The sequence below is a fragment of the Micromys minutus genome, assembly GCF_963924665.1.
Source record: "Micromys minutus genome assembly, chromosome: 19".
NCBI classification, from domain to species: Eukaryota; Metazoa; Chordata; class Mammalia; order Rodentia; family Muridae; genus Micromys; species Micromys minutus.
Genome location: NC_137954.1, coordinates 16,071,952 through 16,091,634, shown reverse-complemented (window position 1 = coordinate 16,091,634; position 19,683 = coordinate 16,071,952). Strand labels below are relative to the sequence as shown.

Genomic DNA, 19,683 nt, shown 5'->3' with positions numbered 1-19,683 from the left:
ATCACTACAAATACCTTCACGCCCCTCCCAAGACTTTTGTGTTTTAGTACAGTATAAGAAGACAGAGGAAACAGAGAATCTAGACATTGAGGGACAATACAAGAGAGAAGTATTGAGACCCCAATAACTTCAAAGACATATTCCAGGAAAAAATAAAGTGAGCAGGCCTAAGCCAAACCCAGCGTAGGATGGCAAAGGCTGTGAAGGTGCCTCAGGAGGAAACCAGAACAGATGCATTCATTTAGTGGATGGAAAATACCGTTGACAGACAAGTGACAAATGTGACAACATTTGGAGTAAGAAAGATGGCTGGTTAGAAAGTGAATCCTACACACTAAAAACAAGAATGTGCACACGGGGAGACCAGCCAGGGTTGCAGACTGCATTTGGCTGTGTGAGCTCATATGGGTCAGAGGGCATGAAGAATTCAGATTCAAAACCACCGAAGACAAAGAAACTAAGGGTGTGTGGCAGGTCTCAGCAACTATGTGAGCAGTCATAATGGAATACTGACATAATTTTAAAAAATAAAGTATAATGTTGAAGAAATGGAAGAGGGGAGTAACGGTCACAGTGGAAACAACTTTTACCTATTATGAAGGGAGATCAGCACAGTACCACAGCCAATGGCTTGTTACTTCAATTAGAAAATTAGACTAAGGGGCTGGAGAAATAGCTCAGCACTTCAGAACTTTTACCTGCATTTGCAGAAAGCCCACGTTCAGTTCCCAGCACCCACATCAAGCAGCTCACAGCTACTTTTAACTCCAGTTCCTGGGGATCTGATTCCCTCTTCTGGCCTCTGCAGGCACCTGTACTCTCTTGTGGGCATACACATAATAAATAAACCTTCAAAACACATTAGAATAAAAATGGATAAAAAGTCAACATCCTGCTTTAAAAATGGTATTATGCCAGACTTTCCTAAGTAAATATATTATGAGAGAATTTTAGAAAATATACAGAAACAGTCTATGCTAACAGTACTGCATTCCCAATACATTCTCTAGAAGTCACCACAGACAGACTTTAATCAAACTACTGATTCCTTAACTTTTCAACCATTTACTTACATGGTTTAAATGGTTGCTCTTCCTCTTTTCACGCACTAAGAATAAAAAAAAAAACAATTAATTGATCAATTCTGATACAAATGCCACAGAAAATAATAATTGCTATTATTTATCTAATAGAGATTATCAACATGTAAAGATAAAATTCAGCTCTACTTCAAAAAGTAGTTTCTAACAAAATAAATTTGTCAAAATCAACTCCATAAAGTAAATCCAAAAACTGAATTTTTTTTAGCTAACAGATAATAGGCACAAATAAGAATTTATATATACACAAAAGAAAATGACAAAATAATTTAAGGCAGGTGAGAAATTCAGCTAATAAAAACATTATGCAATACACCTAAACACTAAGCCTACTTTAATGAGCCCTTGAAGTAAGTGTGTTAACCTAACTGTGCATAACATCACTGCCCACAAAATCCAGAAAGAGACTTGGCCACATCAGTTCCCCACACTGCCTCTGTGAACACTAGGCTGCATCTTCAACACATTTCTTCCCATTGATGAGAAGTGAGAAGGTAACAAATAGCTTTATTATTATTATTATTATTATTATTATTATTATTATTATTATTATTATCATTACTACTACTACTACTACTTCGACTACTTTCTCACCCTTTATGCATGAAAAGCCCATGGAGAAACAGTAGTAGTAGCCAGAATGGAAATAGCTCAAGACTCAAAAAATGCACACAAGTATTTAAACACAGGCTAGAAGCACCACGTCCCCTTAAAGTGTTGCTGCATTACTGCACTATTCCAAGATTGCTGCAGAATCCTTAATTACATCCAGGCATAATCAACAGAAAAATTATTTACCTTTTAAAAATGGAGGAGGGGGAATAACCAAACATCACAGAAAATAGTACAAGCAAAAATCCACAGTTCAGACCCTCAACGTAAAACAAGCAGAAATCTACACACCAACAAACCTTTTAGAATTTATTAGAACATGTTTGCTCTGAGGTTTGTTACAATGGGATGATGAAGAAATTTTAAATAGCCTGAAAGTTTTGAGTTACACAAATCTGGGTGTGACACAGGCTTACTTGGAAGTGGTACTATATGAAATAAGGTCAAAATGAAGTATATAAAACATTTCTTTTGGTATTTCACATAAAAATATAACAGAACCCCAAATCTTATCATTAATCTTTGAAATACACTGTTGATTAAGGAAGAAAAGAGAGACAGCTATAAACCCACACCACTTCTAAAGCACACATCTCCATGGTAACAAGGTGAGTGTCTTCAAAACCTACACACTCTCCCTAAAAGAGTGGTATCATGCCACATCAAAAGTAAATGCACGAAAAGCTTCAGTCAGCATGCAAGTCCTACGGAATGTCTTTAATACTATAACATACTGAATATCATCAGTACTCAGTCTTTTCCTCAGTGGGAAAATAATCTTACCATCCGTTTGAGATTTGCTCAGGAAAATTGTGCTTGCCCTCGGGTGGTCAGAAGGGTTTGATTCCAAAACTAGATCTACAGAAGTAAAGAAAAGATGTGATTATTATTTCAGAAGAAAAATGGGTATTTTTGGAAATTGTGTCTAACACTTCTAACTTTTAGGAAAATGTTTTTAAAATATGAACTTGAGGAAAATAAAGGCAAAAATAGACAAGTTCTACTGGAAAACTTGAGAATGTCTCCATTTATGTAGAATCTAACAGGTATGGTTTAGACTCCTCAATTCCTAAGTAGTCTTCTGAAACGTTAGTAAAATCATATGTATGCCCCTCCCTCCTACTTATCTATGTGCTGATATTACTAAAATGTTTCCAGGCTGTCAGATACTGCTCAATATATCACGCATGCTACAACAAAGCCAATCGGTCTTGATATTCTTTAACCACTTGGCTAGTTCTAACTTCATTAGACAAAAGCATTTGTTTAACTGTTTATATGGGAGTAATTCACCATGCAGACTTAAGGCTGCATAAAAATTCAATAGCCCAATCCACATAACTTCCATGAATATATGACTTTTAACTTTTGCTCTCAATTTCCAAGGGTACACTCACTCACTTCTTCCTGAAGTCTACCTTGGGAACAAGATGGGACTTGCTCTGTTTAACCAAGGAAACAAGACAGAGTCTTAACTAATCATCATGTACTCTTGTGCATCATGTAGGATAAAGGACGGTGTGATGAGAGAGGTCAAGACGATGACACTCCTTAGTAATGCTCGCCTCGAGACATTTAACCAATCTCGTCAGAAACTGGAACAAGGTCCAGGTGGACAAACGGTAAGGCAACACTGTCAAACCCTGCCAGTCAATATACACTTGACATATTAAAAACTACTCTACTGGGCTGGATAGCTCAGCAGTTAGAGATACTGTTCTTTAAAGATCTGAGTTTGGTCCCTAGTACACACATGAGGTGGCTCACAACTACCTGTCACTGCAGCTCCAGGGGGCCAATGCTCTCTTCTCTCATCCTCAGGTACCTGCACTTGTTCATACACACAAATAATAAAACACAAATCTAAAAACCCTAACTCTACCAGCACTGCTATCTAATTCAGCATCTCATTTATACCTGTACTTAGAACACCTTTTCTTACTCCAAATAACAAACTTAGACTACCACAGGAACATACTCTGGACTTCCCAATGGAACAGGAATCTGAATTACCCATTTTATTTTTAAATTATTTATTTAATGATAGTATCTTACTATATAGTTCAGGGTGGCCTTGAACTCTTGAATCCTTCTACCTCAGCTCAAGAGGGTTAAGAGTTATAGGTGTATAATCAGCTGATTCTTCTGAAGATACACCCACACACACAGAATTATTTTTAAGATTTTTTTGACATGTTTAAGAGTGAGATAAAGTTAGCTATGAGGAAAAGCAAAGCCATGTGTGCATGAAGTGACGGGCAGAGATCTCAGTTGTTTCTAACCTAGAACTCTTATCTAAGGAGACAGAGAACTACTTCCTTCTAAAAGAAAACATCATCACTTGAATTAAAATGTAATTTGTAGATCACACTATTAAAAATAGTTTCTAGAAAGAGCCATATTATGTAGCAGTCCCCATGTTGCAATAAAATTAAAAATTTCAATAGATGGGGCTGAAGCTATATATTGTTATGAATCAATATAATATTTCCCAGCACTAGAAAAAAATCCAAGAAAATTATTAAAATTGAAGAGAACTAAAGTTTAAAACATACATGCCAAATCAAGGAGCTGGAGAGATGGTTCAACAGTTAAGAGCAGTTGCTCTTGAAAAAACTTGGGTTTAGTTCCTAGCATTCATGTTGGGTGGCCCATAATAGCCTGTTAACAATTTTGGGGGATCTGACACCCTTTTCTGGTCTTCCAGTGTTCATAAATGTGCATGTGCATATACACAGACATAAATTCAAGTACACATACATTCACTTAAAATATATCTTAGGGAGAAGAAAAGCCAAATCAAGATGTACTGTTATGGTTCTAAAGGTGAAATCCAAGAAGGCTGAGATAAAGGCAGTGACAACATATCACAGACAGAGGTTTGAAGTGGGTATACATCCCACAGCCAGTCAGTCACAACTCAAGATTTCTCAAATCTCAAATCTCAGAGGAAAGGAGGAGAATCAAACACATTCTGAGGTCATTTAATTCCCAGGTCAACCTATACCTAGTTCACATCTCTTTGAACTCTTGCACCGATTCTGAGATTTTGATGGAGAATAGTAATCAGTTACATTGACAATATATACAGACAGTCATTAGTATAGATCACATTAAAAATGAGATGGTAAAACTCTTCCTTAACAACAAAAATTAGAGAAAGCTAAAATAATGCTTCACTTTAAAATGACCAATAGATATTCTTACAATCCTTAACTTTCAGTTATGTTTCTTATGCAGTTCTTAAAAACCAGTTCTTGTGTTGGGAGTGTAGTTCAGTCTTTAGGTAACTGGTCCTAGCACATCCAAGGCCCTGGGCACTTGACCACAAAAAAACAAACCCTCTTATCTGTTCAAAACAACAACAAAACCTCTTTTCAGCTCACAATTTGTGTTGCAATAAAGAAAAATCATCCTTAAACTCAATGTTTTTTGGTTGAATAATTATATAACGATACAGCAAGTGTTATTTCCATTTTAGCTTAGCCAATCCAGTATTGGGGATTTAGACATAAAATTCTGTCCTTATGATTACAAAGTACTTTTTTTTGCATACTATATTTTAAAATAATGCTTTTTATCTCCTTAAGAAAGTTCTTCAAATACTGATTCACAAATGGGTAACTTCCATGGCTCTATATGCACTTGCAGCTTTCTAAAGAAGGCACACTGAGGTATAGTACCATGTCAGCTTTCACTCCCATCTTAGCTTTAGATACTTAAAATCATGTGTATAAAGCCTATAGGAATCAAATCTAACAAGGCTGCAATGCCAATTTGCGCAGCGATTTGAGAAAATATAAATTTTATGTAGCTGCCAGTTTGCTACGTAACTTATACTTTCCACTTACTGTAAATACTACATTTTGCTATTTTATATAGAATGGAAACAAGTCAGTAAACCATGAGTCTACTTATATGCACACTGTGTTATTTCTGTACCCTTATTCCATCTCCTAGAGCCTATGGAGATGCTGCTAAGTCACCCTTACAGAGGCAAGACAAGTATGAACCAAAGCATTAGGCTCTATAAACACAGACTCTACACACACTTATGGATTTAGGAAAATAAGAATACACCAACTACCAGGTTTCCTCAGAAAACTGTAAGAGGATCTGGTGAAAGCTCAGTTGGTAAAAGCGTTTAATGCACAAGGTCTCGGACCTGAGTTTGGCGCCCTAGTGCCATGTAAATAGCCAACTTGCAGTAGTGCATCTGTGATCCTAGTGACAGGCAGATCTCTAAACTCACTTTTCAACCAGCCTGGACTGTCTTAAATAAGTGGAGCAGGAATGCGGAAGATGAATCCTTTCCTCACTCGTGAGCTTGTACACACATGTATGCGAAGACACATCCTCCATAAAGAAACCTCTAAGAATGTTTTTAACTAGAGAAATAGCTCAAGACAAGGATCATAATTAAAATGACAAGATCCATTATTTTTGGACTATCAATTTTAGGTGCAATTTAATTTGAAAGCAAAGATAGGCAAATAAACTGTCTATCCTCCAATCCAAGATTCTATAAGTTGTATGTTCTACTTTAATTACATAGGTCAAAATACTAAAGAACACGCAACTTAGAATAAAATGCATTGCTAAAGGCTAAAAATGTTAAAATTAAGCAATCATACCCCATCACAAAAATGTCCTTATCAAAGTCAGGCACTTGTCTAATGTCTCACTGACAAGCTCCTTCATCCCTTAACACAGACAGTACTAGTTTTATGGCATTGAACGGACATTCCAAGATTCATAACTGCACTGCCAACTGATGAATCTACCAGAGTCTACATTTTGCATTATTACATAATTCTTGACAGCCTCAAGCAAGCTGATCTCAGTAGAAGGTCAATCTAGAGCTCACTTCTGCCGTTTTCCTAGCTTCCAATGACCCAATCCACTTTGGCACCTGTCCCTCCCTCAGTTCTGTCTCAGTCTGCCTCGATTCCCAGCCTATGCTTTAAGAGCTGTGATGATTCATATACTGAAACTTTCTTCCTTGAGAGCATTTTACTCAAACTTTAAAGATCATTTCTGTTACACACTTACTATCTCCACTTCACTGTATACTCCTTAATGTTACTGTCTGAACGCCAAATCTTACTGTCCTGAGAAGAAAACAAAAGAAAAGTGGCATCTAAAGCAGCCTACTTGGGTCATATTCTGTAAGCTACGCTGATAAGTTCTACAGCTGGAATTTACATTCCCCACCAGCCATGTCTTTCTTGTTAAAACCTTAGACAACTCAATTTATAGTTCTTGGTAGCTGTCTTCTTATATGTAAACCAGCTATGATTCCTGTACTGCCTAATTCAGATCACTGAGAAAAGAAAATGAAATATACATACACAATACATTACAGAGTTTCCACACCCACAAAAGCAAACAAATGGTGCCATTTCCTTGGTAAATCTATATACCAAAGTAACTCATAGGCAAATATGTGTATCCTTTGGCTAAACACTAGATAAAGGGGCATATAACATAATCACTCATACAAGATCAAAAAATGTCACACTGTTAAATAAGCAAACATGTATTTCCCCTTAAAAGAGAATCTCCCAAAATATGTCTCTCTCTACCACCCTTCCTTTCATGCATTACACCCTGAAGATGGCTCTAACAAGAGATCTGATTTATTTTATGGTTCTTTATGTGCATACTTACTTTTACAAATACAAATGCATAGCCATGTGGATATGCCTGTTCATTTTACCTATCCCTTACTGCATGAGCTGCTGTCAATACCATCTTAAGGAAAAGAAATACAGCAAAAACTTTAAAAATATGTTGTCTCATACGTCTTTGGTATAAATTCCTTAAAGTAGGGTTTCTAGACTAAAAAAGTTAGTAACTGTGCTAGACTTTGCTGAATTCTCCTTCACGGAATCAAATCATTTTGCATTTCCACTAGCAATGTATGAGTGTAACCTCCTTGCAACTGCACTGAAGTACTATCCCAGTTTTGGATTTCTCTCCCACCCTACCGAAGAAACTGAAGTACTTTCCACCCATGCTTCTCAGGTCCCTGCATTCCTGCCACTTCATTTGCATGTCCACCCATCTTTGTTATTGTTGAAATGGAATTTCTCAGCCTGTTTTAGACCCCAGGCAATACTGCTGTTTTGTTCCAGTGACCATGCTTTCCCTAAATGACTGTGCTGTCTCCCACCTGGTCCTCCTGCATACATCATAGTGCATTTTCACAAAACCACTAACCTGGTCTCTTTCATAAGGAACTTGTTCCCCTGTGTCTAATCCTCCAGTTTTCTCATTACACCCAAAGTCCACAAGGTAGCCACCTTAGCATATAAAGGCCTAACCCATCATCTCTCTCCAGGTGACCCTCTCTCTATTGTAGCTTTCTGTCTCCTCCTTTTCTGTCCTTTACAGACAAAAGTTCCTTCTAACATGAAAAGCTCTCAAGAGACCTGTCTACAAGGCAGTCTCTCTTCACCCCCACTGCTTCTTTTCCCTTTTAGGACAGTTCACATATCACTTCAGGACAATAATCACCTTTAATCATCCTAGTATAAGACTGTCCCCTTTCCCAATCATTACCCTATCTGACTTCCTTCCTACAAACTCAGTACATTCTTGCTGATTCATAGTCTATTCTCACCTGCTGGGACTGGGGGACAGGAAGGAACCACCTTTTCTGTCACTGTCTCTTTCTGGAATACTGCCCGGCCATTCAAAGGTGTTCAATAAACATGTTTCAGGCCACTCAAGCCAATTAAGCATCGTCCAGTTTTCTAATATTTCTCGATTTCATCTAATGTTGTTTCTTGATTTTCCATCTTAGATTAGTATTATTACTAACACATCTCTTAGAGCAGAAGCTATTTAGAATTAAAAACTTGACATAGTCTACTAAGAATCAAAATCAGGAATTTTAATGCCTAGAAAAAGCCAACATTACCATCAAACTGGCATCAGAACTAAATGCTTTTAATGCCAATGACACATTATAAGGATGAAAATTGAAACACTAAATATTCTGTGTGAATTCTATCCAGAGCCAGAAAATAGCTGTCACTCCATAAGAGTATGTACACTTTTACTATGAAAGGTGTCTAATCATAAAGGGCAGGTTACCACACACCCCAGCTGTTACTCAATGGTGCACTCAGCAGTTAAGGAAAAGCCATAGAGCGGCAGGTACCAGCACAAGATGGTACGCTCTGGAGAGAAATCACTGCTTTAGAAAAGGAAGCAGCAGACGGATCTCATTTTTATAAAATGAAAATGTTATATTAACAGACATATGAAAGGTTCAGGAAGAAGCAGCACCAAAATATTAATAAACGTTAGTTTTGATGACTGTCTATAAATGGTTTATCTGTGTTTTCTGTATCTTACCAGCATGTCTTTTAAAAAATGGTTAAAAGCTACTGGAAAAGGGAAAGATTTTTTGCTCAGAGGCTTTCCCACATATTTCTAATGTTTTCCCTACTATCACCCTTCCAAGGAATGGGGAGAAAGGGTCACTTGAGAGAGCACTTCTTCCCAGACAGAAACACGAAAGCTGCATGAAAGGCTGAGAAGTAAGAAGCCTTAGTGTCCTGTTCTGGTTACCGAAGTTACTTACCATCAGTTATCTCAGACACAGTGCTAGAGCCAATGAGTAGGAAATGCTAACTGGAAAGTCCTGAAAGTGACTCTGAATGCTCTAAAATGTTTCTAAAGAAATAAACAGAACATCATTTATGATTTTATGTAAAAACTCAAAACAATTTATCATTCTAATAAAAAGCTACCTTTTAATCTAAAAGTATTTACAAGGAAACTTATAAAACTTTTTTTCTAAAATAAAGATATTAAATTCAAACGTTTAACATGTTTATATATATATTTTTGATCTAGTCAAATGCTGATATTTCTTATCACTTTAGTGAATGCCAAAGAATTTAATTTTACAGAGTTTTGGTAAAACTAAGCATCAAGCCTATGACTTTGTATTTGCTATACCCAAACTAGTCCTCCAGATCTAAAAATTAAATTTAGAGAAAATACTGAATGAAATTTTAATGGGCATATTAATAAAGTAAAATTCTACAATCACACACTTATTCTCAAAAATTCCTAAGCATTTCCTATCATATATGCTGGTACAGCTCTTGCCAGCCTTTCTTAATGTTCTGTCAGAGCATTCTCAGCTTCAACTCATGGTTAGCATGATCAGTACAACTAGGTTATCCTCTCACCTGCCCTTTTCCTTTTTCATTGACAGTACATATGAGATATGAGATCTTATTGCATCAACTAACTGAAAGGAAACGAAGACAAGGAAGGACAAAGTACCACAAGCTCTACTGTGCAGATCAAAATAGAATAGACATTTTTACAAGATTTTTCCCTCTGGAGTCCAACTCAGCACATCTACCACCTCCACACTAGTCTTCCGGAACAGTTCTATGCAGAAGCAGCTTCAGTCATATCTCAACTTTGCATCATCAACAATACAGTGAGAATGCATACAGGCTTCCTTTGTATCTGGGAAGAATAGGCATACATGATAATGTGGTGTAATCGCTCAAGAACTATAAAAAGGTCCTATTTGGACTCTCAATACTACCCATATACTAACTGGTTTATAAATCCAGAGGTTTACCTTACAACATTGAAACAGAACAGTTCTCTCTCCCTCCCTCCCCCCCCCATACACACACACACACACACACACACACACACACACACACCCCTCACTGTTTAAAGATACACTTACTTTTACATTCTTTTATAATATCTGAATTGTATTTTAATTATAAAAAGTTACAAAAGTGTATCCATCGTGGGCCTTAAGTTAGTATTCTAACATGAAGGCTTCAACAGTCCAACTCAAGTTTAAAGAAACACTTAGGTGACATTCCTTCACATCGAAAGGAACTCATTTGTAGCACTGAAGTGAAACAAGCCAATGTGGCTTAAACCCCTCAGGATACTTTGTCTTATAAATCTGTAGCCTTCGTTAAATAACCACAGTGCTATCCAGAATTACTTTTACCCAGATTTACAGATTTTCAAAATGTTAATTATAAAGCACCAAGCATTTCCTTTTCTCTCCCCTACCCACCCAGCCAGCCCACCCTGCAGTGGTTCAGTTCAACATTCTCAGCACTGAGTAAGAATCTCCAGGCAGAAGGTGGGGAGGGAAACGGAGCCATGGAAACAAATACTGTCGGCACCGGCAGGGGCTGTCTTCTTAAATCCCAAACCTTTACATTACTACTTTAAAACCGCCGATCAACAATCTCTCCTCACCCCGCTTCTTTTGGAAGAGGCAAATGAAGTTTAAGTGGCAACGTATTTATCAAAATGAGAATTTTAAAGCAAGCAGAACTAGTCCTTGTGAGGGAGCCTTGAAAGAAATGGACATTGATATCTTTCACAGAAGTCCCTTCTTTCCCAATTTCATCTCTGTGTTCCAATTATAATGGAAAGGAATAAAGCAACCTTTATTGAGGCTACTTTAAAAGTCCTATTTAATACCATACACTTTTTTTTGTGGCAGCCTCTACTTGAACGTAAATAAATCCTTAAAGATGCAGAATCTGTTACTCAACTGGTTCGGTGCAAGAGGAACCACCAGGGTTTTTTTTTTACCTTAGGTACCATCTGGCTAAGTAGGAGCAGGGAGATGGGATGGCTATTCTGAGGTTAGGGGTGCCTGGGCGTTTTATTAAGAAAGGGGGCGATTATATAGTCTCTTGAAGTCTTGATCAAGTTCCACTGGACGGTATGCAGCAGTACAAAGAGGAAGCGGTGAGGGCTGCGGGGTCCCAGGTCAGAATGAGAGAATGGGACGAGTGAAGAACTGGGTGTAGGGGTGGGAAAGAAACTGGCCAGACGTGGCCGAGAAAGAATAAGGGGTGGGAACGCGAGCCACAGCCTTCACTCCGGGTGCCCAGGCCTGCGCCAGGATACTCCGGCAGGAAGGAACCCGAGGCGGTGGCTGCCTCCCAACGGGACCCTGGGAGTCGGTGGAGGCCAGAGGTGCGCCACGGCCCGGACGCGCCCGCTGCCTCCTCACCTTCGGGCATCTCTCGGTCGCTGATGTGCTGCAGGTGGTGGCCCTCGCCGGCTCCGAAATCCAACTCGGCGGGCTCCACGGCCGCAGCAGGCGCCGGCGCTACCGCCACCGCGTCCCCGGCCGCCGCCTCGTACACCTCGGACTCGTAGTCGGGCTCTGCCGGCCCCGCGCGCCGGCCCAGCTTGGGGCTGGCATTGGGGGACACGCAACAGGTCAGCGTGTTCCCCATGGGGCGCGTCCGCTCCGCTCGGCCGACGCCTGCGCCTCCGCTCGCCCCGGACTCCGCGCCCGCCCCCTCCCCCAACAATGGCGCGGTCGGCGCCGGCAGCCCCGGGCTGAGCGGGGCTGCGCCCGCCCGCACTTGCCGCCGCGCCCGCTGCGCGCCCGCCCGCCCCGCCGCCCGGCCCGGGGCAGGGCTCCGGCCTCGGCCGCACCCCCGCCGGCTCGCCGCCGCCGCCTCCCCACAGCGGACTAGTCTGCGAGGGCGGCGACCAGCCCGGCTTATTTAAAAGGGGTGGGGACCCGACAAGCGCTGGGAGACGCAGCCACTGCGGGCCGAGAGCGCGGCCGGAGCTCCTCCTCCTTCCGTCGCCGCCTCCGGACTGAAGGCCGCTAGCCGGCTCCTGCCAACCGGAACGCGCTCCGCGGTCACCTGGTGACAGGTAGCCAATCAGACCTGAACTTCCCTCCACGCACCCGCCTACGGCCCAGGCACGTGACTCACAAAGCCCCGCCCCGTCCCTCAAGCTGAGCCGCGCGGACTCTGATTTCCATTCCTCGTGAGCTGCACGGAGTCGGCTTCCTAATGGAGACCTGCGGCAGTTTGTTACTCGAGGCCGCGCTTCGAGGCGGGCCCCGAAGGCCCTGCCTGGTGGAGAGTTGGTTTTCTCAGCAGTTTGGTCTCTTCATGTTTGACAGCTTCCCTTTGCTCACCCAAGTAAGTTGCACCGGACTTAGCCGGTTGTGTATGGTTAAATGCTCGTCTTCCATCTTCCCAGTGTTACGTTTCCCCTGCAACATTGGCCATAGCAACCCTGAGGCTCGCGCCTTACTCTCAGTAAAGAACTGTGACTGTGTCTTGCTTGAGACCTTTAGACACGTCACCCTTCGGTTTCCTCATACGTAAAATAAGGACCAAACTCGTCCCTCTCAGTTCGGAAAAGCTGGGAGCCAACAACTCCCTTTTCGCTTGTTTTCTTCCATCACAAGACAGGAATTTCCGGATTTCGTTTCTTTAACTAGCAATGCAGAGAGCAGTTTTCTCCCACAAAATAGAGAATCACACGGTGGAATGCCCACAGTCCTAATTGATGGGGATGGTAGAGAACAATTAACGTTTAGCATGCACCGTGTATTGGTCACCATGCCAACGGAGTTCCCTTAGCTGTAAGTCTAAAGAGTAGTCTAATGTTCTATCTCCCAGATTTTACTGGTCAGTGGCAGGATAGGGGGAGCATGGATATGTAGAAATAACTTTCTCAAGGTTGCATGCTGCTCATGTAGGCGCCAGAATAGTCAGGATTCCAGGTTTATCTCACAGTACCTGTAAAAGGAAGTCACACTTAGGGAAAATGACAGACTGTTTGTTGGTACTTGGTAGTGTTCAGTTTAAGGAAGAGCCATCTTTTCACTTGGGAATTTAAAATATCTTCCCTAATTGAATCTTCAGGTTCATTCTCTCTTCCTGAAGTGCGTACCAGCAGTCTAGGCTCTCAGTACATTCAGGAAAATGAGAAGCAAAAATTTGGAGAATCAAACTGTACCAGTTCACACTGCTGATTTTGGGGTGCAAACACAGCTATCTGGCCCCAAAGTCAATGGGGTCAAGAGTTTAGTTGGTTTTAAATTTACATATTTATTGTATTTGTATGAGCACACTGTAGCTATCTTCAGACACATCAGAAGAGGCATCAGATCCCATTACCGATGGTTGTGAGCCATCATGAGGTTGCTGGGATTTGAACTCTGGACCTCTAGAAGAGCAGTAAGTCCTCTTAACCTCTGAGCCATCTCTCCAGACCAAGAGTTTAGATTTTATACTTGAAATAATTGTTGAATATGAAGTTCAGAAGTCATTATCAGGTGTATTTAAGACTACATTACTCTGGACAGCAAGAAGAAAGGAAAGAAAAGGGCCAGTTAGGGAAGCATATTCTTTCACCTAGGAGGGAAAGACAGCTCCAATAAAGGGCATGGGTGACTGAGGGGACAAAGAACTTATTTCCAAAGAGAAATAGGAAGTTCTTAGTTATTGGATATGGAGGGAGATCAGAAGTAGAAGGCAAAAAAGGCTCAAGTTCTGATTTAGAGGAATAGGTGGATTTTGATGCCTCCCCCCAGACAGATAAAGAGAGAAGAATAAGTTTGGAGAAGTCGGTTTTGACACTGTTAAGTGTTGTATGAAAATGAATCCTTCTGAGGGGAGAAAGCAGAGAGTATATGACTAAAGAAAATTTTCAAGATGGGAGAAAAAGCAAGATGGATGTTCTTTAATATTAAAGGCGTAAGAGTCCATGAGTACAACAAAATTTCAAACTTAGAAAGAAAGGAGGAATTAATAAATAACATCCCTAAGAAGGCAGAGATATTTGCAGTCCAGATCTGGGATAGATAAGCTTTGGGAAGCAGACGCAAGCAGGGAGAAAAGACCTATGTGACATTGCTGGTGAGGCTTTGGGAAAGTTCACTTTGTGATCCCTGTTTTCCTACAGTTACAGTTTGGAAAATAGCTGGGGGAAACGGAAGTGTGACGTCTGTACCTCCCAGAAGTCATATTTAATGAAAACCAACTACCATTTCTCTGGCTAGTTTTATGTCAACTTGATACAAGCTAAAGTCGTCTAAAAGGAGGGAGCCTCAGTTGTTTTCTTAGGATTGATAGGGGAGGGCCCAGCCCATTGTGGGTGGTGCCATCCTTGGGCTGGTGGTCCTGGGTTCTATAAGAAAACAGTCTGAACAGACCATAAGGAGCAAGCCAGTAAGCAGCACCTCTCCATGGCCTGCATCATTTCCTGTCTCCAGGTTCCTGCCCTGTTGAGTTTCTGTCCTGACTTCCTTGGATGATGAAAAGTGATGCCCATGTTTTTGGACATGGCGTTTCATAATTGCACTAGTAACCCTAACAAAGACACTATTACCCCTCAATATCGGTAAAGAATTGTCTTCAGAATCCACTACAGATACCACAACTAGAAGAAGCTGAAGTCCTTATGAAATGGCGCAGTGTTTACATATAACCTACCTGTGTACATTCCCCCATGTATTTCAAACCACCCGAGTTACCTATAATACCTATAGATGTCAGTGCCATATATGTATATGTGTGTGTGTGTGTATGTATGTATATATATATGGGCAATATTATATTATTTATAGAATAATGACAAGAGAAATGTGTATGCTTGGTAGAGATGCAAGTTATTTCAAGTATTTTCAGCCCATTCATCGTTGAATCCATGAAGGTAGTAACCACAGATAAGAGGACAATGCCTCTTCCCTCAGAAGTGAGTAAATTGAGATATTTGAGCAAAGTCCATGGAGCTCAGCTCTGAAAAGCTATGTCACAGAAGCGGAAGGTGACGCTACTTATTCTTCCCAAGCCATGAAAAGAAATGGCAACAACTGTGGAACGTAAACAGATAAGGAAGCTCAATGTATTTGTATAAAGTGTGGACCTTTTACAAACCCTCTAGCCACATAGAAGACCACAAAAAGGACCCGAGGGAATATTAGCCTTTTAACAGGAAGAAAAGGTTATTTCAAAAGGCAAGGGAGCAACGGGGATTAATTTTTAATTTAATTCCGTGTAAAGCATTTACTTAAGCACTGATGACAGAGTGAAAAATACATTAAAACGTGGGAAACCACAGGGGGATGAGAGTGTTTTTCCATCACCAATGATAAATCCTTAAGGCCCAACGACACATTCTAAGGTGATAATATTGTCTAAGGTGTTAGAAATCATTGCATAGCATTTTAGATGCTCCCTGTTAATTGAAGCTATGTTTAAGATCAAGTTACAAAATAGTGCCTGCTCATAACAACATACACAGATAAATACAAAAGACCTTAAAATTAAATAATTTAAAACATAAGCAAAACCACTGTGAACCATTGTTACAAAAATAGACTTTAAAGCGTATAACTTTCAAAAATAGTAGAAAGCATTAATTTAAAAAGATCTGACTTTCTAGGAGAGTGATGTTGTACAAAACAAAACACAAATTCTGTGGTAAGTACTAAGTGAAGGTTAGCATCTGTAAGAATCTGAGGTTTTATTTGTATGAATCTAAGGTAATTATCTTAGGACTTTCCAATATGTCAGTCCCACCCCTTATATATTTATATTTTTAATTTATGTGTTATGGGTATTGTATCTGCATGTATGTCTGTGTAGTAGCTCTTGAGGGCTATAAGAAGGCATTGGATCCCCTAGGTCTGGAGTTACAAATACGCATGAGTTGTGTCATGCATGCTGGGAATTGAACATTAGATTCTTTGGAAGAGCAGCTCTTAAATGTGCTGAGCCATCTCTCCATCCCTATTTTTATTTTTATTATTTTAAATATTTATTTATTTATTTTGTAAGTGCACTGTTGCTATCTTCAGAAATACCAGAAGAGAACATCAGATCCCATTACAGATGGTTGTGAGTCACCATGTGGTTGCTGGGAATTGAACTCAGGACCTCTGGAAGAGCAGTCAGTGCCCTTACCCACTAAGCCCCCTTATTTTTATTTTTTAATGTGTATGTGTGTATGTTTGTGTGGCATATGTAATTACACATATTATGAAGGCCAGAAGAGGGTGTCAGATTCCTGGAACTGGAATCATATAGGTGATTGTGAGTTGCCTGATATAGGTGCTGGGGCCAAGCCTGGGTCCTCTACCAAAACAGTATGTGGTCTTAGCTGCTGAGTCATCTCTATAGCACACAGACTCCTCTATTAAAGGGAGTCTTTGGCCAAGTGAAACAAGTTTCCCTTATGTTAGAAGCATTTCCTTGCAATGATTTGACAGTTCCCTCCAGCTTCTTCCAGAAGCCTTCTTGACAGCAGCCTCTTCACATAAGCTGACATTAGAAAGACAATGCTGGAGGGGAAGAGGAGTTTGATTAAACTTGACAGAACTGAACAGTTTGAAGAGGTCTTTTTAGCCTAGTTTATGTTCTTAGAAACACAGCATAGACTTAGGGCAGGATCTTTTTCTTATAATGGCTTTATTGCCCTCTTGTCTAAATGATCATTATCATCACAGCAAGAAGTCTTCACTGAAGTGCCTCTAGGAATCATGCTATCATAAGATATTTACACAGTAATATGGATAGATGCAGGGACCAGGGAACTTGTCTTGGAAGACACTTGCTATAAAAAGCATATTTTTTAAGAAAAGAAACCCTTAACCCCAATCCTAACAACCTGGGTTACATTTTTCTGGATCTAGGGCCTTGAACTCCTTTGTGGAGTGGCCCTACATATTTTAATTGGCTTTTTAAGAATGAGTGGTTAGACTTGACATTTTGGTATATAGACCCCAAATTTAGTAACATGGCATCTGTGGGGTGCTTAGGTGGAAAAGGACAGTATTTTCTAACCTATTTCTTCCAATGTCTTTCCCACGCAGATGGAATAGATTACCCCTGTGAAAAAAATATCCTGGTTATTCAATAAATACTCTGTGTGGGAGGAGTAGAGAAAGACTGAAACCATAGGAACAATAAAAACTCAAGTATCCAGTATAATTCTGTCATGTTCTTTGCAGCCAGAATCAGAAATCCAGGATAGCAGCTCAGCTTGGCCATCTGGTCAACCTATACTCATTCTCTGAGGTTTATCTGGAGCAGAGCTTCTTCTACAGTACTTCCCTCTTTCCCTCAAGACAGGTTCTGTCTCTGGCTTGTAATGAGTTTTCCTGCAGAGTCAAACTGCAGAGCAATATGCTCTCACATTGTATGATAATTACTTTTATGTCTGACAGCCCTGTAAAACCCAATTCTGAGAACACAAAACTTCTGTTCATCTTATGTATTCTTAGCACTCAGTATAAACCTGGCTTTTTGAGTGAGCATATAAGTGAATGAGAAGTCTGAATAGCATGTACTAACATCAGAAGCTGAGAACTATGGAAAGCCATTTATATTTTTCCAGCACTCTCTTACCTCTGCTTCTAACTTTTGTTTTTCTGTAGTGTCTCTCTAAAACAACCATCATTTTATAATAATAGTAATATAATAATCTCATAACTTGGGGTCAGGAAGTGAGTCAGGACACACACATCACTGCTTAGGAAAAAGAAGAGCGAGCTGGAGTGAACCAGTTTAACAATAGAACTGGCTAAGATGGCTGACCAGCAGGATCAGTTCTGACTGGAGCCGTGATCCCCTATTTCTCTTCAGGCCTCAACTCTGAGGATAGAATGTCCATGACGGTTTCTTCATTGCATGCCAGGCATCTGGTTTGCAAAGGTTGGGATTCCTGAGACTGACGAGAGACATCATGGTTCTCTCAAGCGCAGCCAGATTTCTTACAGAACACAAATGTGTAACACTAATATGTTTCACGTTCTCAGTGAGGACATCAGTCTACAAACACAGAAGAAGGAGAGCTGCATTCAGCTTTATGCTTTCATGGGGAAACAACCCTCAAAGCCAGTTCTTGGACTGGCTCCACAATCTTGTCTGTTGTCACCAGATCAAGAAATTGTCTTTTCACTACTTTATGATGGGTCAGCTAAAGATATTGGAACCAGACCTAAGTCTAGCATCCAGAGAAACCTTGGTCCTGCAGCCTTTGGGGTTTTATTTGTGTGTGTGTGTGTGTGTGTGTGTGTGTGTGTGTGTGTGTGTGTGTGTGTGTGTGTGTGTTGAGAGAAGGTCTTAGTGAATAACCAAACTCATGAGCCTCACTTCATAGCCTCCCCAGTGCTGTCATTACATGAATGTGCCACAAGCCCAGCAGCCTTTGGTTTTGTAGCAGGTGAATAGAACAGGTTCCATTTTATAATGTCTCCCCATGCATTGAATCAAACTGAAAACAGTAATAGAGTTTTTTAAAAAAGTCTTCAGACTTACACACTAAGAACCATACATTTTTCTGGTTAATTCTTTACATAGAGCAATCTATGATCTATGGTTTGAGCAAATGAGGATCCCACAGGAAAAAGAAACCATTACAGAAGACAGTGTCCTCAATGAGATTATTATTGTTTCTTTTGTGGACATACATGTGTGGTGCTTTACATGAGTGCACGCGAATACCCAGGACAGTCCCCTGCAGTAGTGATAGGTCAGATTCTCAGACAGAGCTCCCCTGGGCCAGACACATCTTAAACCCATCCAATACAAAGAGGAGAATGGGGGTGCCATTCACTGTTGTTTGTTTCTCCACAGTGTATGCAGGGTCTCTGTGACCTTCTCCAGAAGTGTTGGGAAGAGCCTGAGACACCCTTCCACTGTGCTAGTACTCCTTTGAGTCAGAATTCATGCTTCCATGAGGAGTTAGCATTGGAATTGGGTATTTTACATGGATAAAAGGAATAAACGTGGTTAGGAAAATAGATATTATAACTAGTTTCATAATGGGCTTGACCAAAGCTAAACAGAAAGTAAACCATGCTAGCGCTGAGGCTCAACATCAACTAATTGTAATTAAGTGACTTATGACTTGCGTGAGTGACAGGGCCCTTACCTTCATCCTCTGGGCTGGAAGAATGCTTTTGGTGCCATTAATGCAACCTGAAGCAACAGATATGTTAGCACTACTCAACTTACTTTATTAAAGTTTTTGTTAACTTATTTATTATAGTTTCTCAGCATTTTTATTTTTAAGAATGACTTAGACAATGTGAATAGACATGGATGTGAGAGAAAGATTGTGGAAAACAGGAGGGTCAACAGGAGAAGTAGGGAGGTGGGAGTGATCAGTATGAAAAGTATCT

The 19,683-nt window shown here is 40.4% G+C and overlaps 1 protein-coding gene across 2 annotated transcripts in view; it reads right to left on the bottom strand.

Moving 5' to 3' along the window:
- Positions 1 to 12,132, bottom strand: part of CCNYL1 (cyclin Y like 1) — a 34,167-nt gene extending 22,035 nt beyond the window's left edge. For both annotated transcript variants that reach the window (XM_080932660.1, XM_080932661.1), the window contains exons 1-3: positions 11,749 to 12,132; positions 2,496 to 2,570; positions 1,074 to 1,108 (exon numbers count right to left, since the gene is read on the bottom strand). In XM_080932660.1, coding sequence (XP_080788786.1) covers positions 1,074 to 1,108; positions 2,496 to 2,570; positions 11,749 to 11,977 — 339 coding nt within the window. In that variant the 5' untranslated portion in view covers positions 11,978 to 12,132. The remainder of the gene's footprint in view (positions 1 to 1,073; positions 1,109 to 2,495; positions 2,571 to 11,748) is intronic.
- Between the last annotated feature and the right edge of the window lie 7,551 nt (positions 12,133 to 19,683).